A 19,364-nucleotide genomic window follows, 5' to 3' on the forward strand; every position below is an offset into this window, starting at 1 on the left:
TTCTCCAACTGCTTTCTTGAAAATTGTTGGCTGGCGTCTTACGTAAATATTTTCTTTTTTCCAGTTTGCTGTGGTCTTGAAGTGGTCGCTCACATGGGCAGTCGCACCTGTTGATATAGGCAAAGAAACGTGTGATATCTGTCTAGTAGTTTTATTATTCCCAAACGCTCGATTTTACTGCTCATATCGATCCATGTAGCAAACTGTAACATTAATTTCTCAAATGACAGGTTTATCTTGCGTGTTTATCAACAGCTGGAACGTTGCTCAAAAAGCTTTGTATGCATTGATGACTCTGGATGTAATGACAGTAACTAGATTAACTTTATGTATCAGTTGACGCTTAATTGAATACGAATGCCTACAAGATCTACTCTGGGCAGAATTTGTAATACAAGTTGCATGTTGCCCGGATTTGAAACAGAAAATTCGTCGATTTCATCAAAAGTGAACTCCGTCACTTTGAATCGAGCGAAAACTCCGATGTGCATACAGCTGAAAATTCAGAAAGATAATGTTCATGACAAGTAGAATAACTATTAATTTTATTGATTTTACGTGCGACTTGAATTGCAGTAGTGCTCGTTTACAAAACCGTCAGCTCTATTCACCCCTATCGTGTAAAGGAAGATTTTCGTATCTGATAATGTGGGGAAAGAAGTTGAATGCGATTCTATTTTCATCAATTTTTTATCTCGATGTCGATATCCAAGATATTTTTTGTCAATGTTCAGGACTCTTTCCTGCCGATCTGCTATGTTTTGTCGGTTTTAAGTGAATCTGTCAATGCCAAACTAGCACCTTTATGCGACCAGTGTTCTGCAAGATTCAATTCTTGGTAATAGTATTTTCCATTCGGTCATCTGCAGCGAATCTCACTCGTGCTTATTTAGAGCTTCACGGAGACCCCGGTCAGCCGGTGCTTGAAGGAAGTGTGTCTACAGCCTTGTCACAAAATTGTTAGTTTTGGAGGTCGCCACCGCCATGCAGTGGGCGTACTGTGAGTGTCTCAATGCCGATGTACAGTAACATTTGCTTCATTAATTGGCGTGCATCGTCGTAACAAACACACTTTAGTCATAAATAAACAATCAATAATTCAGGAATCGATGCTAGTAAGATTTTAGCCTTACCCTTCTTCCCCTCAAGGAGGCGAGCCAACGCTACAGAAACGCAAATTGGACTTGACATGAAAGCCAAGTCCCGGTTGCAAGTAACCGTAGATGCCCACCTTTTCCAGATAAAGCAACGACGCGAGACCAGTCATATTCCCACCGCGACAAAAACTGACAACGAAGGCTTTTATGAAGTCCATGGCCCAACTTAGCTGCTTGATTCGTAGTTAATTCCTATGATTACCAGCTCGTGCATTTACCTGCTGCCAGAGGTGGGCAGTAGCGCGCTACATGTAGCGGCCGCTACATTTTATCATACAGATCCATCAAGTATTGAAGGAATTATGAGTGTCCCAGTTGCGCGAGTCCGCAGGCGGGTCCGTAGAATTGTCGATTGAGTCCTTGGAGAATGCGTTGTGTTAATATTTGTAGGGAGCACAACAATAATCTTCGGATAACGTTGATAGATCGCTTCTTCGAAATATAGAATTTAGTCGGTAATTACTTTATAAACGACGTTTCGATAAATATCAAATCGAATATAATAAATTAGATAACATATCTATTAAATCTTTGATTAAATAGATATTTTTTATTACTTTTAAATTACACTGCTTTCGCTGATCATCAATCCATCGTGCATGAGAAAGCAAATTCTGCAATCTGATCCTAATATATGAGAGATTTAATGTCATTTTATTGAGGATAGCCACCAGTTGATGTTGTATTTTATTCCCATCCGATATGAAACGATTTTCTTGATAGGTATAAACGAGGCACATGCAAAACAAAATTGCCTACGAAATACAGTTTTTAAGAAAACTACAGTAGTAAAATAATTACTATGATTTGTAACGCCTGCAAATATTCTTAAATTATTAGTCATATAGTGGGAGCATATCCCACACAGCTGGTTTCACGAAAAATTGCAATTTTTTTTTTTTTTTTGTCGTTGGCCAGACAGTTGAAATGCAAAAAAATGGCAATATTTTATATGCAGTTAACGCGGAAATTAACGCTTTGTTTAGCTTAGATAATAGAAAAGGAAATTTGCTACGCAACATAGAACAAATTTTACGTATTTGGTTGCAGGAAATTTAAGGTAAAATTGCCAGCACTCTTTTATTTTTATGTAAGATAATTAAGATGCTAACTTGGTGAGACTAAGTTCACTACAAAACGAAGTTCAACACTCTGGAACAGAAAAATAGAACAGTCGGCCGGCCGGCAGTGCCGCGCCGCCTGTTTGCACTGTGTAGTGGGAAGGGGTAAGTCTCAATGTAAATAAAATGTATAAAAAAAAATTTTAAAGACCACGTTTTTCATGTGGACTCAAAAGTAGAAAATAATTTTTCGGCAGCTACTGATCTCTGTTTGCTTTCATTCTCTTGGTCTTTTGTATTTCAGTTAAAATATTTTACAANTGACGATGGAGCTGGTCTCCGAAACGTTTTCAAAAGAGATATGCTAAATTTTTGTGGTGTTTTCTTCGCTTTTAAATTTCTAGTGAATCTGCGATTAAAGCAATCTAGTGACTTTTTTACTTTTATTTTATTTATTATTTTTTTTTTGTTTTTTTATTTATTTTTTGCTATTTTTAGTTTTTTTTTTCTTTTTCCGTGTGTGTGTGTTCTCTCTTTGTTTCAGATTTTAACTTTCAGAGCTGTTAGACTGTTAGGTACCAATTAAACCCAGTTTTGGCAAGGGGCTTTATGGACTAGCTTCCAGTGCTCCTATAAGAATAAATTAGAAAGAAAGACAGGTTTGAACGCATTCGTGGTGTCACTGAGATCAGTGACGTCACATACAAACTAAAAGCTCCATCCGCGAAAATGAGCTTCTCAATCTCATGGGTCAACCTCATAGGTTCATACTAGTTCTAGTTCTAGCCTCTAGGTCAAGAACTACTAGTACTAGGTCTGTAGGTCAAGTCTACTATAGGTAGGTCTTACCGTCTTACTACTTCTAGGTTAAGTCTACTACCATGGTCAACCATGCTTAAATGGTGTGCTCTGACCAACCGTCTATTAGCTAATTATTCCGTTCGAGTCCGACCGTAATTGAGATTGACGAAGGCGGCAGCTGACATCTGTGACATGGGTGTTGGGTCGGCACTCGGCAGACGGCAGTGACTTCCCACTGGGCCAACTGACTACTAAGTAGATACATACCTACTCAGGCTACTGCACTTCTAACTTCTAAGTGCTGCTTCGCTTGCTCGCGAATTATTATTGTATTTTACCTACTTGTCTGACCTACGTCCTACGATTTGCAGAGTTCACAACTTCACATACTACATGTAACATCTCAGCTACAAAATGGTTTTAATCTCTGTAGAAACTATGTGTTCCATCACTTGTTCTCAAAGTCACTTCAACTGCAAGCTGGTCAGTACTCAGTGGCAACCTCTCTGGCTCTCTGTCAGCCAGTCTTATCTACAGCTGTTGCCTGCTAGTGCTGCGGTGCTGGTGAATTGGAACTTAACTACCGTAGAGTAGAATATTATTGATGCTTAATAAATATCAGTTGCACTGACATAGGGCCTGTCATAGGCTGACCAACTAGGTTGGTAGCTTCTTAATTAAGGAAGTCCCTGTTATTTTTTTAGTGTACAATATAGTCAGACCTCAGTCACAGACAGACAGACTCACAGTTAGCTGTCGCCTGTCAGTGTACAGTAGTGAGTAGTAAGTAGGTAGGTACCAATACCATCAAACAGGGTAATAAGGGACGGGTGGGGTAAATTGGGACAGTCATCCCACATTTTGTTGAAATGTTGTAGCAGCTAAACTAGGTAATCAAAATATTGCATACTAAAAATAGTGGCATAAAGTTCAGCATTTTTCTATCTATGTAATGTAGTATAAAGTGAGTTTAGAAATTATACATTTACTACCTCTAAAAAATCACTGAGAAAAAATGTGAAAAGTGAGATTTTGGAAACATACTACCTCTGCTAAGTCTACCTAATATCATATCAATAAAGGAAAAACAAGTAATAATCACAAAAAAATTCATTTATTATACATCTACATCATCTACAAAAGAAAAGGATGACTTCAGATTACTGTTAGTAGGCTAATAGATGAGAATGCTCTGAACCATCTGAATGCTTCAAGCATTTTAATAAAAAGTTTGATTTCAAGTGTCCCAGATTACCCTGTTCTCAGGGGTAATTTATGATGCTTTTATTTTGAGTCTGGTACCTTATGAATTGCATATGGAATTTTTTTTAATGTGTCATACAATAGCCTTCGTAAGGAGCTATAAAATGAGCCCAAACTTGTTTATGAAATGTTTCATGGTGAGAAGTTATTAACAAAAAATGCTTAAAACCATCCCTTATTACCCCATTTGACTATACTGTAGTCAGTGTAGTGTACTTCTGTTCTAATGATGAAAAGGATGAGTATGTGTGAAATTAATGTGAAGCAGAGTTAATTAAGAGATTTGATTACAATATTTGTTCTGTGTGATGTGTCTGCGTGTCACTTGTATGGGCTGTGCCTGGCTGCCTGCAGTGGGTAAGCGGGACTGTGTGAAGTGGATCCTCAAATGTATTTATACCCAAATGGTGGCATTCTAAATGCCTTCTCAATGACCATGTACCTATGGAATATAGGAGCATGGCAGCTAAAATAGGAGTGCACGCCACAGAGAAGCAGCATGATGCCCTGGAGGACTGCAGTGTAGCGCTTCAGCACCCAAATCCCTGTCATTTTTTCAACAATTGACAGTCATGTATTACCTTAGAATAGCAAGCCATCAACTTTAATAGCAATAGCAACTTTAATAGCAAGCCAATGGCTTGCTATTAACAATATATGATTAGAGATAAATTCTTAAATCAAAGATTAGAGTGATTTTTTTTTTACTTTTATTACTGATGGGTGATATTACAGTCCAAGATTGTTTACCCATTGTGCTGAGGCACACCAGCAAGTGTTAGCCTGACTGAGCTTCACTGCAGTTTGCACAGCTGGCAGGCAGTGTTATAGCAGCTGTGAGGGTGGGAGGTTGTCTGATGGTAATAGCACCACATTTCTCTAATTTAAGTGATACATTTTCATGCATTTAAGTGGTACAGTTTCCAAATGACTAAGGTAACTTAAAATGAATATTGAATTGAACCATGCTACCAACCAATCACAGCTGTAAAGAGATATGAATCTGCCCAAAAATGACAGAAACTTTATGCACTAGTAGCAGCACTATTCAGATGCTGCACTAACCTCAGCTGCTCACTGCTTGTCACTAAATGCCTATTATACTGGTCACTGGTCAGGCCTATGATTTGTAGCCTAGGGTTTGTAATCTCAATATGATAAGATGACTACAAAGGTGTTTTGATTCCTCTAGAAATATGTGGTTCAGTTATATTTTTAAAATAGATTGCTTCTATTACAGGCTAGCAACTTAGGTGCTGTTTTGATATTATTATCATTGATTTAAAAACCAGAATTCAACTGTCAGTGGGTGAATAATCTTTGTTTCTTTGAAGCACTTTAAATATTCTGCAAAGAAACAATGAAATGTCCACTTATAACCAATCACATTGTTTCAAATAATTTATAGAATGGAAGTATATTTTCATTTCACTCCACGTTTGAAATGTTTTGCCTTGTTGCAAAATATGCTTCTTCATTGCAAAAATGGCAAGAATAATGTCTATTGTCATACATGTGTGAAGTAAAAATAAGTATAAAGTACATTCAAGAATATGTGTGAATTAAATGCAAGTAAGTTCTTAATAAGGATATTCCTTTAATTCTTATGAGACTGACAGATTTTTTACATGATTGTCTTGAAGGAATCTGCCTCTGCTGAAAATTATCATGCAAAAATAACTCAAGCATGGGGCAAGAGTCAAGACTAGGTTGCAACATCAAGAAGGAGAAAAAATTGTGTTGAATTTTGCTGCACAGGTTATGAAATATCTAAGTTCAATAAGCAAAGATGTCATTTAGTTTTCATTGAATTTATTTGTTATTCTAAATGATGGGGGTTATTTTAAATGAGAACCCAAATTAATAATAAAAATTAATATTAAATTAAAAGAATTTATATTTATTGAAGTATCCATTCAAAATAAATGATTTGGACACCAATGGTAGAGGAAGATTAAATTTTTTAACCTACCTATTCAAATGCAGTGTTGGGCAGAAGCGATAGTTACAGAAGTCATGAGTCAGTGCTCAGTGGTTGACCTGAGCATTGTTAGGACGCGTAGGAAATGAAGATTTATCTCTACACTTCTGGCCACCAAGATCACCTGATCTCATGTGACTACGTATTTCATATGGGTTTACGTCATGGAAGCTGTTTACGTCCCGCCTCTACCAGCAAATCGGCTTGATCTGAAGAACCGTATCACTGCTACGGTACACTCAGTAACAAAAGATATGCTGTCTCGTGTGTGAGACGAGTTTGGCTGCCGTTTAGATGTTTGCCGTGCAGTACAACGGGGATATTTTGCCGTGCAGTACAACGGGGATATTTTTTACGGGATATGTATGCATAAAAAATTATATCCCTCCTCTTTTCATTGGTGTATAAATTATTCCTATTAAATTTATGCATAAATTAATAAAATTTATTAAATTGGGTCCATCATTTAGAATAACCCTGCTTATTTATTCTGCTTTAAAATGAGACTTAGACATAAAGACACCTGACGTCAAGTACTTTGAACAGAGTTTCAAAGCAATGCTTTAGAATATAAAGTACCTTTGGGCTTGTGGGTTTAACGATGCAATTTTAAATTGGGATGTCTCATTTCCATGCATTAGAGGCTATGTGCAGCTATATTTCAGTTATGGCATCTGCAGCAACCTTGCCATGCTGAGCAAACAAGCGCAGCCTATGTGTTGCTATACTATTTTCATTCTATGACAATAGACAATATGCAAGGGATAATTACGTCAAGACCGGACGACCGAAAATAATCTCTTACTTCAATTTAATCTTAATTTAAGTGTCGCCAAATGATTATTTGGTGACAAATTTATAAATATACTTGCTGGCAAAAAATATTTTGCTTCCTATCGTTCTTATCGTGTTCTTTTGCCCGACCATTTTTTGTTTTCTTTTGACAGAATTTTCTCGTGATGGAGTTGGCTGCAGCGTTTTACTACAGACGAGCTCGTAGACGTGAAAGAGTGTACCACGATCCTCTAGATCCTTTGCATATTAGTGACGAGAAGTTACTCCGGCAATACGGGTTCCCGAGAAGCGAGGTTCTCCATTTAATAAAAGAACTTGATCCTTATCTTAAACGACGTACCCAGAGGTCTCATGCTATACCAACGCACACGCAAGTGCTGCTTGCCCTAAGATTTTATGTACAGGGATGTTATCAGAATACAATAGCTGAAGATGCTGGTGTTACACAAACTAGTGCATGTCGAATCATAAATTCGGTGACTCATATACTCTCAGAAAAGTCTAGGGTTGCAGTCAAGATGCCGACGTCAGAAACTGATATTATTTCAAAATGGGAAGAATTTGGGAAAATTGCTGGCTTTCCTCGCGTAGGAGGGGTCATAGCTACTACTCATGTGGCGATTAAACTTCCTCACAAAAATCCTCTCGTTTACCTTAACGACTATGAATTCCATTCTTTGAAAATTCAAATAATTTGTGATGCGGACGGTCTCATCCTTAACTACAGCGCTGACAACCCTGGCAGCTTCCCTAATGACAAGATCTGGACGCACTCGATTATACGCCAGCGTATGGAGGACAAAGAATTCGGCGAGTCATTGCTGCTAGGTGAGTAATTTTCTACTACTTCATCCTACGCTCATTTATACGTTGAACTGACCTTCAGTTCTCCGCTGTTTAGAATAGAATAGAAGTGTCGGCACTTCTTGAGAAAATGTTACTGTTACGAACTACGAATACTGTTACGAACTAGTAGCTGAAATTTCTCATTGACGATAGTTCAGTGCCTTCAGGCATGTGTAAAAAGCAATTTCTGTGTTTTGATCTTTCGCTGTGTGCACCGCGGCTGATTTACCTTTGACTGCGTGCGGTCAAAGAACTGACAGAGGATATGTTGGTTAAATTATTTGTCTACGACGCTTTCACTGTCTAAAAGTCCAGCACTCTCTTTCTATTAATTGAACAAGTTATTCTATGATAAGCCGAGAAATAAAATTCAAGTTCTGTCGACCTGCAGGCATCAAATATGGTTATTTTTCCTTCATTTTTTACCTCGAAATTTATCGAGGCTCCCATTAAATCTTATCCGCTATATATATTGATGCTATTCTATATTATGATTCAAGTAACTATTATATGAAAGTCTCAACAATGGAAATAGCTTATGTCTTCTCAGGCATCTCGCTACTCCAATTTCATGTTGTACCTTTAACGTAAACATGTTTACAAATGCCGTCTCATGCACGTATGCAAACGCTGCATTGTGATAGCGCCAACCTTTGTTGCTGTAGTACGGTAGCATAGTCTTCATGTCTAGAGTTTGGTCGACATGTCTAGAGTTTGGTACTGAATTTACAATAATTTTTTGTTGTGCAGGTGACTGCAGTTATCCTCAGGAAACTTACCTGATGACTCCGTTCGTGCATCCTGTTACCGCTGGTCAGCTTGCTTACAATACCAGCCTCACCAAGACTAGAGCCGTCGTGCGTCAATGTGTTGACACGCTGAAAGCTCGCTTCCAGTGCCTCCGCAAGTCCAGTGGAGCTCTCAGATACTCGCCCGACAGATGCGCCAGAATTGTCGAGGCTTGTATTTACTTGCACAACTTCTGCATACAGCGGAACGTTCCATTCTATAATAATGAGTTATGTAGTGAAGAAGTCGTGGATGATGTGAGCACTACGCACGTGTATCAGGTTGCGCTAACTGAAAACGGTAGACGAGCGCGAGATGAAGTGGTTAGGCTAAACTTCTCTGGAGCTTTGGGTCAATCGATTGTAATTTGAAAATACCTACTCCAAAAATACGAACTAACCTGTACTAGATACGTCCAAATTAACATTTCTTCGGTTATGGGGTGTAAGAAGGTAGAGATTATTTTTCCAAATCTGCCATTTATTTGTAAGAGACGTATTCTTTGCTGCATAGCTAGCTCTGTGTGTACATAAGAAATTCGGAGCAATGGTGATCATTGTTTCGCCTTTGTTTCATCTATGCCTAGTCACGAATGGATCTTCCCTATGTTAAGACGGGGGTTAACTTAGATATCGACTCATTGATTATTTTACAATGTCACTTAATTTCTTTGCATACGTATTGACTGGAAAGGCTCTTTTAATCCAGCTAACCAGGCCCGTATCCATTTTGATTTTCAATTGTGCTCTTTCGTTTGCAGTCTCCTTCCTCTATTTTCCCTTTGCTAGCCTTTAACCTTAGACAAGACAGCTACGGTATTTGTCGTGAGTGTATCCGTGATGGTGGTTTTGTGGCCGCTATCGGGGCTGCGGCTATGCTTGCTATCTGCGCCCTCTCTCGTGCTGTTCGCCAGCTTAGTGTCCTGTGCCGTCAACCCCGATGAATTGCGTGAGTATACCCGTCGTTTTCCATTATAAAGTTTATTGACAAAGATTCTTGATGCGCTTATAAAAGTTGCTATCAACTATTTTAACTTTTATTAGCATAGATCGTATTTTATTCAAGTCTGTCACGTGTGACTATACCTATTATGTTAGCAATGATGAGCTGAGTTTTTAAAGTATATATTCATTTCTACGTCAGCTTTCACTAGATTTTGGTTGTTTTTATAGATAATTGATTAAAATTAAGTCTTCTCCTGCATAATTTCGCCCCCGTGTTAACAAGCTTTTATAAATTTTAATTCTGAAACTGATTCGGTTTTCTTTCAAAATTTTGCCTAAGTTAAGTAAGTTGACAAGCTTGACCCGCCATCGCCGTAATGTTGATCTTTGTTCAGATTCATCGTCTTTGTTCAGATTCATCGTCTTTGTTCAGATTCATCGTCTTTGTTCAGATTCATCGTCTTTGTTCAGATTCATCGTCTTGTTCAGATTCATGGTCTTTGTTCATCATCGTCTTTGTTCAGATTCATCGTCTTTGTTCAAATTCATTGTCTTTGTTCAAATTCATCGTCTTTGTTCAGATTCATGGTCTTTGTTCAGATTCAGGTCACTGGTACAAGCTTGGCGTGGAGGACATAACGGAGGCACTGCAGCGGACGCAGAACACCAAGGTTGCCAGGAATGTGCTGCTATTCCTGGGCGATGGTGAGGTTAGCAGAAGACAGAAACAAATACGTTAACTTGAAATAACTCCAAGTGAGCATGTTAGATTGTCTGAAATCTCAAGGAACTAGAATTGTCAAGTTTTATGTTCTTTTTAGCGGTTTTTCTCCTTTATGGAAAAAAATGCACTTCTGTGCTCGTCATGTCCGTCAGTCTGGCTGTCCGTCTGTCTGTTCGTTCGTCCGTGACTTCATGTTTTCGTCGACGAGAAAATGCGCTCTCTGTCACTCACTGCAGTGAGTACTGAGTTATATTTTTTTAGAAATATGCTAGCAACAAAAGCAGTGGAGCGAACATTAAAAATTGAAATTTATTCCCAATGGAGAAAGTACCGTTATTTGTTATCTTCTTCACCATTCAATTTTACCTAATTCAAATTAGTTCAAATGGTGAAGTGGTTCCTCAAATTATAAAATTTGATTCGACTTCAGGTGGTTGAGCCAAGGTCATTGTTGTATAATCTTCAACATTACTTAAACCTGTTGTATTGCAGGCATGGGAATTTCCACCATCACTGCTGGTCGCATTTTCAAGGGCCAAAAGGAAGGAAAGTCTGGGGAAGAAGGATACTTGTCTTTTGAACGCTTCCCAGACATGGCCCTTCTTAAGGTACAGAGAGAACTGTCTCTTTATCAAATTGTAATTTATGAACTATTTTTATTAACGTAGATAATTCACTCACACGGACATTAACGGATTTTTTCTTCAAAGTAAAATATGCGTATTTTCAAGCAATGTGTGAAATATTTGTATTTCATCGCAATGAGACATGTAGTAGAATGTTTTGCACACTTATCATAATACCTATATTGACGAAAAGTTGTACTCATTGGCCTAGTTGATATCACTTAAAAGATTTGAGTTCAATGCTCTAATCAGTCGGAATTGATGCCCCCCTAATTTACGCAGACCTATAACGTGGACAAGCAAGTGCCTGACAGTGCGGCCACTGCAACGGCTTTCCTTTCGGGCGTTAAAGGGAACTTTTACACCCTGGGCGTGACGGCCGCGGTCAAGAACGGCGACTGCGCCTCTTCATTGTTGCCTGAAAATCGACCAAAGTCCATCCTGACTTGGGCGCAGGAGACAGGCAAAGAAACAGGTCTGGTGATGAGGCTTTACGGCTTGGAACAAAACGGACTTTTGTTTTAACAAAGTTATGATTTTACTTTGGGTACTGCAGGACGGTATCTTTAGGAACTGAATTTCAACACTACTTTCACTCATCAAGTCTCTACGATATATTGGTTTTGGTCGCAGGTGTCACTGAAAAGCGGTGTTTAATCTCATCCAAACATCAGAGTCTGTTAACCCTATCCACTCATCGCATTTGTTTGTCAAGCCACCTCCCGCCTCGTCATAGTCGAGTTACAATGTATCAAGTTATCGCGCTTGTTTGTCAAGTCAACTCCCGCCTCGTCGTAATCGAGTTACAATGTATCAAGTTATCGCGCTTGTTTGTCAAGTCAACTCCCGCCTCGTCATAATCGAGTTACAATGTATCAAGTCATCGCATTTGTTTGTCAAGTCAACTCCCGCCTCGTCATAATCGAGTTTCAATGTATCAAGTCATCGCATTTGTTTGTCAAGTCAACTCCCGCCTCGTCATAATCGAGTTTCAATGTTTCACAAGTCCAAGTTTTCAGGCCTCGTGACGACCACGCGCATCACGCACGCAACTCCAGGCGCTGCGTACGCCTCATCAGCGCAGCGCGAGTGGGAGTGCGACGCTAAGATGAAGCAGGAGGCCGATCCTTCAGTCCTGCACTGTAAGGATATCGCCCGGCAGCTCGTAGAAGATCAGCCTGGCATGAACTTGAAGGTGCGCCTTGCGAGAAATGTATTAAGTGGCATTCGTGTTTATATGATGTTATATGAAATTTTGTATGTGATATGAAAGCAACTTATATTTTTCAGAAAAAATATATTGCCGAAGATGAAAATAAATGTATCTGATTGCAACCACATTGCAAGTAACGGCAAGGAGATCTAATTTAGACTTAGCTTCAGTGCTTATAAGCATGGCTCTTTATTAAGAAATATCAATATGAACTATGATTTCCAACGTGGAGCTAAGGCACTGTGTGGGTGATGAAAGTTTAATGCTCCAAGCACTGTGTAGGTGATGAAAGTTTTATACTCCTGTCACACATCGACATGCGTGCTGGTTGGAAAGGTTAACATTAAAGGGTAGTCGCAATTCACTCCTCAGTTGATTTCTTGATGAATTTGACAACGTAAAGCGCTTAAACCTAAGCCAATGATATCAATGTTTGCCATTACCAATAATTTGTATATACATCCTAGTTGATACATATAAATAATTATATAATAAAAACTAATAAATGTTGCTTTCTTCAGGTGATATTCGGCGGAGGTCGGCAAGCTTTAGGAGCTCAGTTTGACAACTCGACGGCCACTTCCTGCCGCCGTCTGGACGGTCTGAACCTGGCGCACAAGTGGCAGGAGATGCGACAGGCTGAGGGAGCCTCTTATGCGTACGTCACCAACACGGGGCAGCTCAGAGATGTCAACATTGACAACGCTGAGTTCATTTTAGGTGTGTTGTGCTTCGGATGAGTTGTTAGGTACGGACGGATTTTTATTTTCTGTCTCACGAAGTTGCTCACCCAGATGCCGGAAAGCTGTTTGTTATTGCACCGAACTTTTAATTTATTTAAGCGATTTCTTATTATGTTTTGTTTATTAAAAACTGTTGCTGATAAACTGTTTTCAATAATTGATCTATATATGCTAACGCAGTACCTATGTTTTTAACTATTAACTCGATTATCATAGTTTTGTGGATAATAGCACTTCAGTAGTAAATCGGTCTGCGGTCACGTTATTGTGTTCGCACAGTACTTTTCTCTCCCTGAAATCATTGGAGCATCTCGTCAGTGTCTGGGCACGTCCGTTTCTCTCACCTTAAATCATTAAAGCATCACATGCTCAGGTCTGTTTGCGGACAATCACATCCCGTACGAGCGCGACCGCGACCTCGGTGTTGCCGGTGAGCCGAGCCTCAGCGAGCTCACAGCCACCGCTATCAAGAGACTCAGCCGGGCAGAGGAAGGCTACTTTCTCATAGTCAGTAGCTTTATTTTATTCGCCTTTGCTTGCAAAATTCTCTATAATTTTCATTGTTGAATTTATTTACTTTACATAGAGACCTAATTTCTTCACGTCTTCATTTCATTTGATGCAAGCTTCAAAATTTGTTGCACTGGCTCTAGAATCCGTTCTATATTATTATTATCACAATTATTGTAGTAATTGTTTTATAAATTACTCGAGGTTGAAGGCGGTCGCATCGACCACGCCCTGCACGACGGCAAAGCCCAGCTGGCACTGGAGGAAATGCAGACGTTTGACGCGGCCATCAGCACGGCGCTGGAGCTCGTCGACCTCGACGAGACGCTCGTCATCGTCACGGCCGACCACAGCCACGGCCTCGCCATCAACGGCTACCCTGAACGCGGCAACGATATTCTGGGTGACTTTTTCACCTCATTAATAATATCAATACGGATTTATTATGCATAGTATATCAGCACCCGGTACTTAACCTCGGAAATTTGTTTATATTAAACACGTCGTAGTGATCACAGCCACGGCCTCGCCATCAACGGCTACCCTGACCGCGGCAACGATATTCTCGGTGATTTCTTTATCTTTGCTTGTAGCTTATTAATAATATCAATAGGAATTATTATATCAGTACTGAACCTCAGAAATTTGTTTATTTTAAACACGTCGTAGTGATCATAGCCATGGCCTCGCCATCAACGGCTACCCTGACCGCGGCAACGATATTCTGGGCGATTTTTTTTACCTGCTTATAGCTCATTATTAATATCAATACGGATTTATTTTGCATAAATCTGTACCCGGTACTGAACCTCGGAAATTCATTTGCATTAAACTCGTCGTAGTGATCGTAGCCACGGCTACCCTGAAAACGGCAGCGATATGCCGGAAGATTTTTTTCCCTCTGTTTATAACTCATTATTTAATGTCAGTACTAAACTACGGCGATTATTTCATATTTTTATTAGGCATGTCGTAGTGCTCATGAAGCCTTCAAAATTTTCCAATGTTGAATTATTCAGAGTTACGCTGTCATTTATAATCACTTAATTATTGTTTTAATGTTTTCAAAACATACCGGGCTATGTTTGCTTCATTCCGTGGAGTAAGTTTAATAGTTATTCAGAATACAATAATTTTCGATTCATTAGCAACATTAATCTGATTCCTTAGTATACCGATAGTAGTAATCCAATTTCTTAGTTTAATAATAATTATACAAAGTTCATATCACGGCAATGTCATTCTACGTCGCCTTATCATCCGTTACTCTTTTTTAATTGATGTTTTAAACACCGCCTACAAGACTTTTTTGCAAGCACTGCACTCTCAACTATGAGTCTTTATTTGTTTATTATTTATTTTTATTTCTTTGCACAGCATTCTTCATTTAGATGTTCTTAACGCAGGCACGAGCTTCTACAAAGACGGCGTTACAGACGGCATGCCGCACATGACTCTCATGTTCACCACGGGGCCAGGCTTCAACTTCTCCTATGACGGAACTAAAGTACAAAGCTGATATTGCTTAATATCTTGGGTGTAATATATTTTTTAATAAATGTCTCTTCATTGTGTACTGTCTTCTTTGTATAGTGTAATTCATTCCATGGTTCAATAAATAATTATTGTGCAAATATCGGCCTGTTGCGTTTATTGATCGCATAGAATCCTGGTGAAACGAGTGCATTACAAAATTACGCTATCTGTAGCCCCAGGTTTTGTGATTTATTCATGAATTTATTAATCTATATTTGTTTCCAGTGAGAAAACTAATATCTTCAGTAAACTATTTCACTTTAAATTTTACTCATTACAGCAAACTCATGAATGTTCTGAAAAATAATACGTAAGAAATGCTAGTTGTTTCAAATGTTGTAACAACACTCGTTAAACATTTTTTAATTACTCCGCCAATATTAGTGTTAATTTTTCAATGAATATGTTTTCATTTCGAATGAATGTGTTTTTATTTCAAACGAATGTGTTTTCATTTCAAATAAATGCATTTCATTTCAAATGAATGCGATTACATTTGCAATAAATGTGTCTTCATTTCGAATGAATGTGTTTTTATTTCGAACGAATGTGTTTTCATTTCAAATAAAAGCGTTTTCATTTCAAATGAATTCGATTTCATTTGCAATGAATGTGTTGTCATTTCGAATGAATGTACTCAGGTTGCGCGCGTGAACGTCTCAGGCGTTGACGCCAACGCGTCGTCGTACATGTTCCCCGCGGCGGTGCCTACGAAGGTCGGCTGGTCCATGCACAGCGGGGAAGACGTTGCTGTGCATGCCGTCGGTCAGTCTTCATAGTTCACCTTTCTTGTTCTAGTTCTGTGGGCTCTCTGCTTCTGTTTTGGTCATTGGATTTGTGAAGTGAATGTGTCGTGGATAATTGCATGTTTTGCGAAACTGAAATGTTGGTAGCTGCTTATTTTTCTAGTTGGAAAAGTTGTATAGACTTTTGTATACACCTTAAATGAAGTTGAGGTGTATGGGTTTAAAAAATTTGGGTTTAAAATTCAGGCTTTCACATTTTTGTTTCCTATCATCAGTTTCACACAATGCGAAAGCGCTCGCTCATTCCGTGCTAAAACCAAGATAACCACGGTCAAGGGCCGAAAAAACTAATTTTCAACCTCCTAATACTACTCATTTCCTCCCGTCCTCAGCCTTCATGATCACTAAATACCGAGCAAACCCTCATATGGCCTGGATGCTATCTACAATTTATTTTGAAATTGGTCTTAATATTGGAGTTTTTGTATCATTGGAGCTTTTTTATCATTCTTGAGCATTTTCTATCCAGCCTGTACGTGTTTCTATCACTAAAGACCTATTCACAATATCAGGTCCGTGGTCGCACCTATTCCATCGGACACACGAGCAGACGTACGTGGCGCACGTCATCGCCTACGCCGCGCAGGTCGGGCCCTTCGCGCAGCAGCGGCCCGAAGCGCCCCACGCGCTCTGCTCCTCCTCCGCTGTCGCTCCTCAGGTCTTCCAGGCCGCTGTGGTGCTCTGCGCTTTTCTTCTTCTTCTTCAGCGAGTCTAGTTAAGCGTCGTGCATCACAGCGATTAGAATCGTGTTCTACCTACTCTATGTCTTATGACGTTACATTAAAATCAATTGTTGCCGTTCATAGTGTTCGGGATTACCTCGATTTTCTTCCCACTTTTTTTGTTGAGATGTTTATCATTTAGTTCGCCATTTAACTCGATTATTTTTATAAAGTTTATTACCAGTTTTTATTCCAGTTTATATGAGTTTCTGCATAAATATCAACCACACTATATTATATATTTCTACCTCACTTTGTAGAAAATATAATGATTATTTGTTCTGTTGCAATAGGTGGATGGATGAGGTGTACAAGTGATCTGCATGTCCATGTGCAGTTTACTCAAGTTTCCAAAGTCATTAGTTAGTCTTCATCCACTCTGCTGCGTGTTCAGTTCACAGCCTTTCTACGGGTCACATTGGAACTCCGTGACCACGGTGCACACGTGGAAAACCGCAATGCAATAAATAAACATCCATGATAATACATCTCTTGACGCAAAATGTCTTCATTTAATGGTAATGCTCTAGTAATTTTTGCAGCTGAACTAACATATTTATTTGTGCCATTTCCTACTTATTTTCAACATTTCATGTATGTAAGGTTTGCATCGTGTTCGTTAACAGAGTTCCGAGTTAACCAAGACATTACCAAGGCACGATTACTGTTTCGATTTTGGAAAGTACGTATTCATTTTGAGTTTATGCCTACGACAACTTCTATATTCCTTACCAGTATTAATGTTTCAGTATTAACTAGCCCTTAATATTTAATGCTCTCAATATTTCAGTATTCTTGAGGATTACACGTAGAAAACATTAGGAATTGGAAGAGTCTCTTGACTTAAGTTACACTTGTTGACAATCATCTTGGATTTGCGTGAAATATGTGACGCGTGTAAGCAGCTATTGTCCTCGCTCTATTTCATAAGTTTTATTAACAAGAATTATATTATTAACAAGCTATATTCGTGCTTCCAGTCAAGATACCTGCGTTTAGCCTGTATGTCCGCGTTGTTTTCCCTGCTTGATACATTATATTATTTTGTATTATTACTCTTTGCCAAATCTGCCGTTGAATTCTTTGCAAATAATTAAGTGTTATTTTCTCTCTACTGTTCTTAGTCAGCATACTAACTAACTAACTAATTATCTAAGCACGTTTCTTGTTGTTTGACTTTATGTTAATTATAGCATCTTTTTATGTTTATTTTCTGTGTTTACTAACGGTAAGGTTAATATCTATGACAATCTTGGATCTGTTAGGATTCTTGCTGGTCTATTGCCACTTGCCATGTATTGTGTAACAAATAATGACCTACTGAATATGCCTTTGTTTTTAACTGTTCTAAGTAATGCGATCTACGAGTACAGGTCAGGTTAGCTCATTCACACGTGTAGCGTCTACCGCAAGTATAATCAGCATTCCGATACGTCGATACGATCAAGACTTAGTTGACCGGGACTCAATGCGTACATTAACTTATTTTATAAATCTTGTGTTGGTTTGGTACAAAAATAATCCCGAATGTGTTTTCGTTTCCTAGATTTGTTACCGATGTGCTAAAAAATTTGCGATAAATGGGTGCTACTGCTTTATGCTCATACGGAGGAAAATTTAGCTTCCACAGTGCGAGATGCCGGGGATGAATTTTATTTTTTTTCTGTTTTGTTTAGAGAGTTTTTACCGTTTAATACCAGTTTCTTAAGACAATGTGAAGGTGTCTTGCCATAATGTTGACTCGATGGTTCAGCTTCAATGTGAAGCTAGAGTAGCTTTTTCTGATTTTCTGTCAAGCTTCTTTAATGATATTTTCTTTACGCTGTCACGCATCTCACAGGGATTAGTTTTCAGTAGTTATCCCCTCCATGCTGGTAATAATTACTAATACGAGTTGATAATTTGTGAGTTGACCTGACCATCGCCACTGATCATTATTTCGTGTCCTGTGAAAACCATGACCGACTCTTGTCCTGCCATTTAGGTTGCGATGCAATCCTGTATCCAAGTACTTTAAGTTGAACGCGCTGTCTTTTTAGAACCCACCTTTAAGAATTGTTATTTATTTGCATTTACTTGCCATTATCTTGCAAGTTTGTAACGTATTAATTATTCCGGAAAATTACGATGATTAAGTCTTAATTATCTTTCTCTGAGCTTCAGTGGTTGGTTTAAATTCGTTGTCTTAGTCTCATCACGTCTAAGAAATGCTACCCAATTCGAAACCGCGACAACTTCAGGCATGCACAAAATGCTTTGAATTACATTTTATTTAACTGACTTGAAATTTTATGCTCTATTATAACGCGAGAAGCTGTTATTTATTAAGGGGATCCAAAATCCAATCATTTGTGCCGAAATGTTAACATAAGACTTATCATTTTTATTGTTATGTGTTTTGTTTCATTTTGTTCTAATATTCAAATACATAAAGTTTTGACTGTTGTTTAAACGATGTTTTAATACCGATGATGCAGAGGAGCAGTTGGCATTATAGAATTTCTTCTCCTGAAATGAACTCTGTTTTCACTGAGCTAGCCCCACTACGGACGCACAGTCCGATTATTACAGTTTTTGGTGAATTTCTTGGGTTTTCTGCTCATGACTACCTACATCAAGAAGTTAGTACGCAATCGCTCAGCCTGGTGACGGTGCTGTGTTGATGATGGTTCACTCCGAGCATCATTTGTTCGTATTTGAACGAAGTATTTCTAACGTGGGCAGCACCAGTCGGGCTAACGGGGGCAGCTGTCTACTGTACGTCCCGTCTCATTAGGCTATTTTCATCATCCATAACTTACTGAGTCTGAAAAGGGAGGATGGTCATGAACAAGTAGGATTGCGCAA

General features: G+C 38.8%; 2 protein-coding genes across 3 annotated transcripts; both read left to right on the plus strand.

Annotated features, from left to right (window-relative positions):
* Positions 1–7,576: 7,576 nt before the first annotated feature.
* LOC108676280 (putative nuclease HARBI1) lies at positions 7,577–9,131 on the plus strand. The gene is made up of 2 exons (XM_018164338.2): positions 7,577–7,886; positions 8,655–9,131. Exons 1-2 carry the CDS (start codon positions 7,577–7,579, stop codon positions 9,062–9,064), a joined length of 720 nt encoding a protein of 239 aa, XP_018019827.2. The 3' UTR covers positions 9,065–9,131.
* Positions 9,132–9,242: 111 nt separating this feature from the next.
* On the plus strand, positions 9,243–18,964 carry LOC108676282 (alkaline phosphatase). Of its 2 annotated transcripts, XM_018164341.2 has the most exons (11): positions 9,243–9,641; positions 10,238–10,342; positions 10,854–10,969; positions 11,270–11,462; positions 12,007–12,182; positions 12,722–12,920; positions 13,317–13,450; positions 13,658–13,856; positions 14,860–14,960; positions 15,631–15,754; positions 16,308–18,964. In XM_018164341.2, exons 1-11 carry the CDS (start codon positions 9,533–9,535, stop codon positions 16,508–16,510), a joined length of 1,659 nt encoding a protein of 552 aa, XP_018019830.1. In that variant the 5' UTR covers positions 9,243–9,532; the 3' UTR covers positions 16,511–18,964. The 2 variants fall into 2 exon arrangements, with proteins under 2 accessions (XP_018019830.1, XP_018019831.1); XM_018164342.2 differs by lacking the exon at positions 9,243–9,641 and having other exon boundaries at positions 10,287–10,347.
* The last annotated feature ends 400 nt before the right edge of the window (positions 18,965–19,364 follow it).

Source organism: Hyalella azteca, unplaced genomic scaffold (genome assembly GCF_000764305.2).
Source record: "Hyalella azteca isolate HAZT.00-mixed unplaced genomic scaffold, Hazt_2.0.2 contig6470, whole genome shotgun sequence".
Taxonomy (NCBI): Eukaryota; Metazoa; Arthropoda; class Malacostraca; order Amphipoda; family Hyalellidae; genus Hyalella; species Hyalella azteca.

What these genes read in the sequence shown, in the direction of transcription:
- LOC108676280 (XM_018164338.2), top strand. Translation starts at nt 7,577, where the DNA reads ATGCCGACGTCAGAAACTGATATTATTTCAAAATGGGAAGAATTTGGG. An exon ending in CGGCGAGTCATTGCTGCTAG is followed by an intron (nt 7,887 to 8,654) that starts GTGAGTAATTTT and finishes TTTGTTGTGCAG; the next exon opens with GTGACTGCAGTTATCCTCAG.
- LOC108676282 (XM_018164341.2), top strand. Translation starts at nt 9,533, where the DNA reads ATGGTGGTTTTGTGGCCGCTATCGGGGCTGCGGCTATGCTTGCTATCT. An exon ending in CGTCAACCCCGATGAATTGC is followed by an intron (nt 9,642 to 10,237) that starts GTGAGTATACCC and finishes GTCTTTGTTCAG; the next exon opens with ATTCAGGTCACTGGTACAAG. An exon ending in CAACGCTGAGTTCATTTTAG is followed by an intron (nt 12,921 to 13,316) that starts GTGTGTTGTGCT and finishes TCACATGCTCAG; the next exon opens with GTCTGTTTGCGGACAATCAC.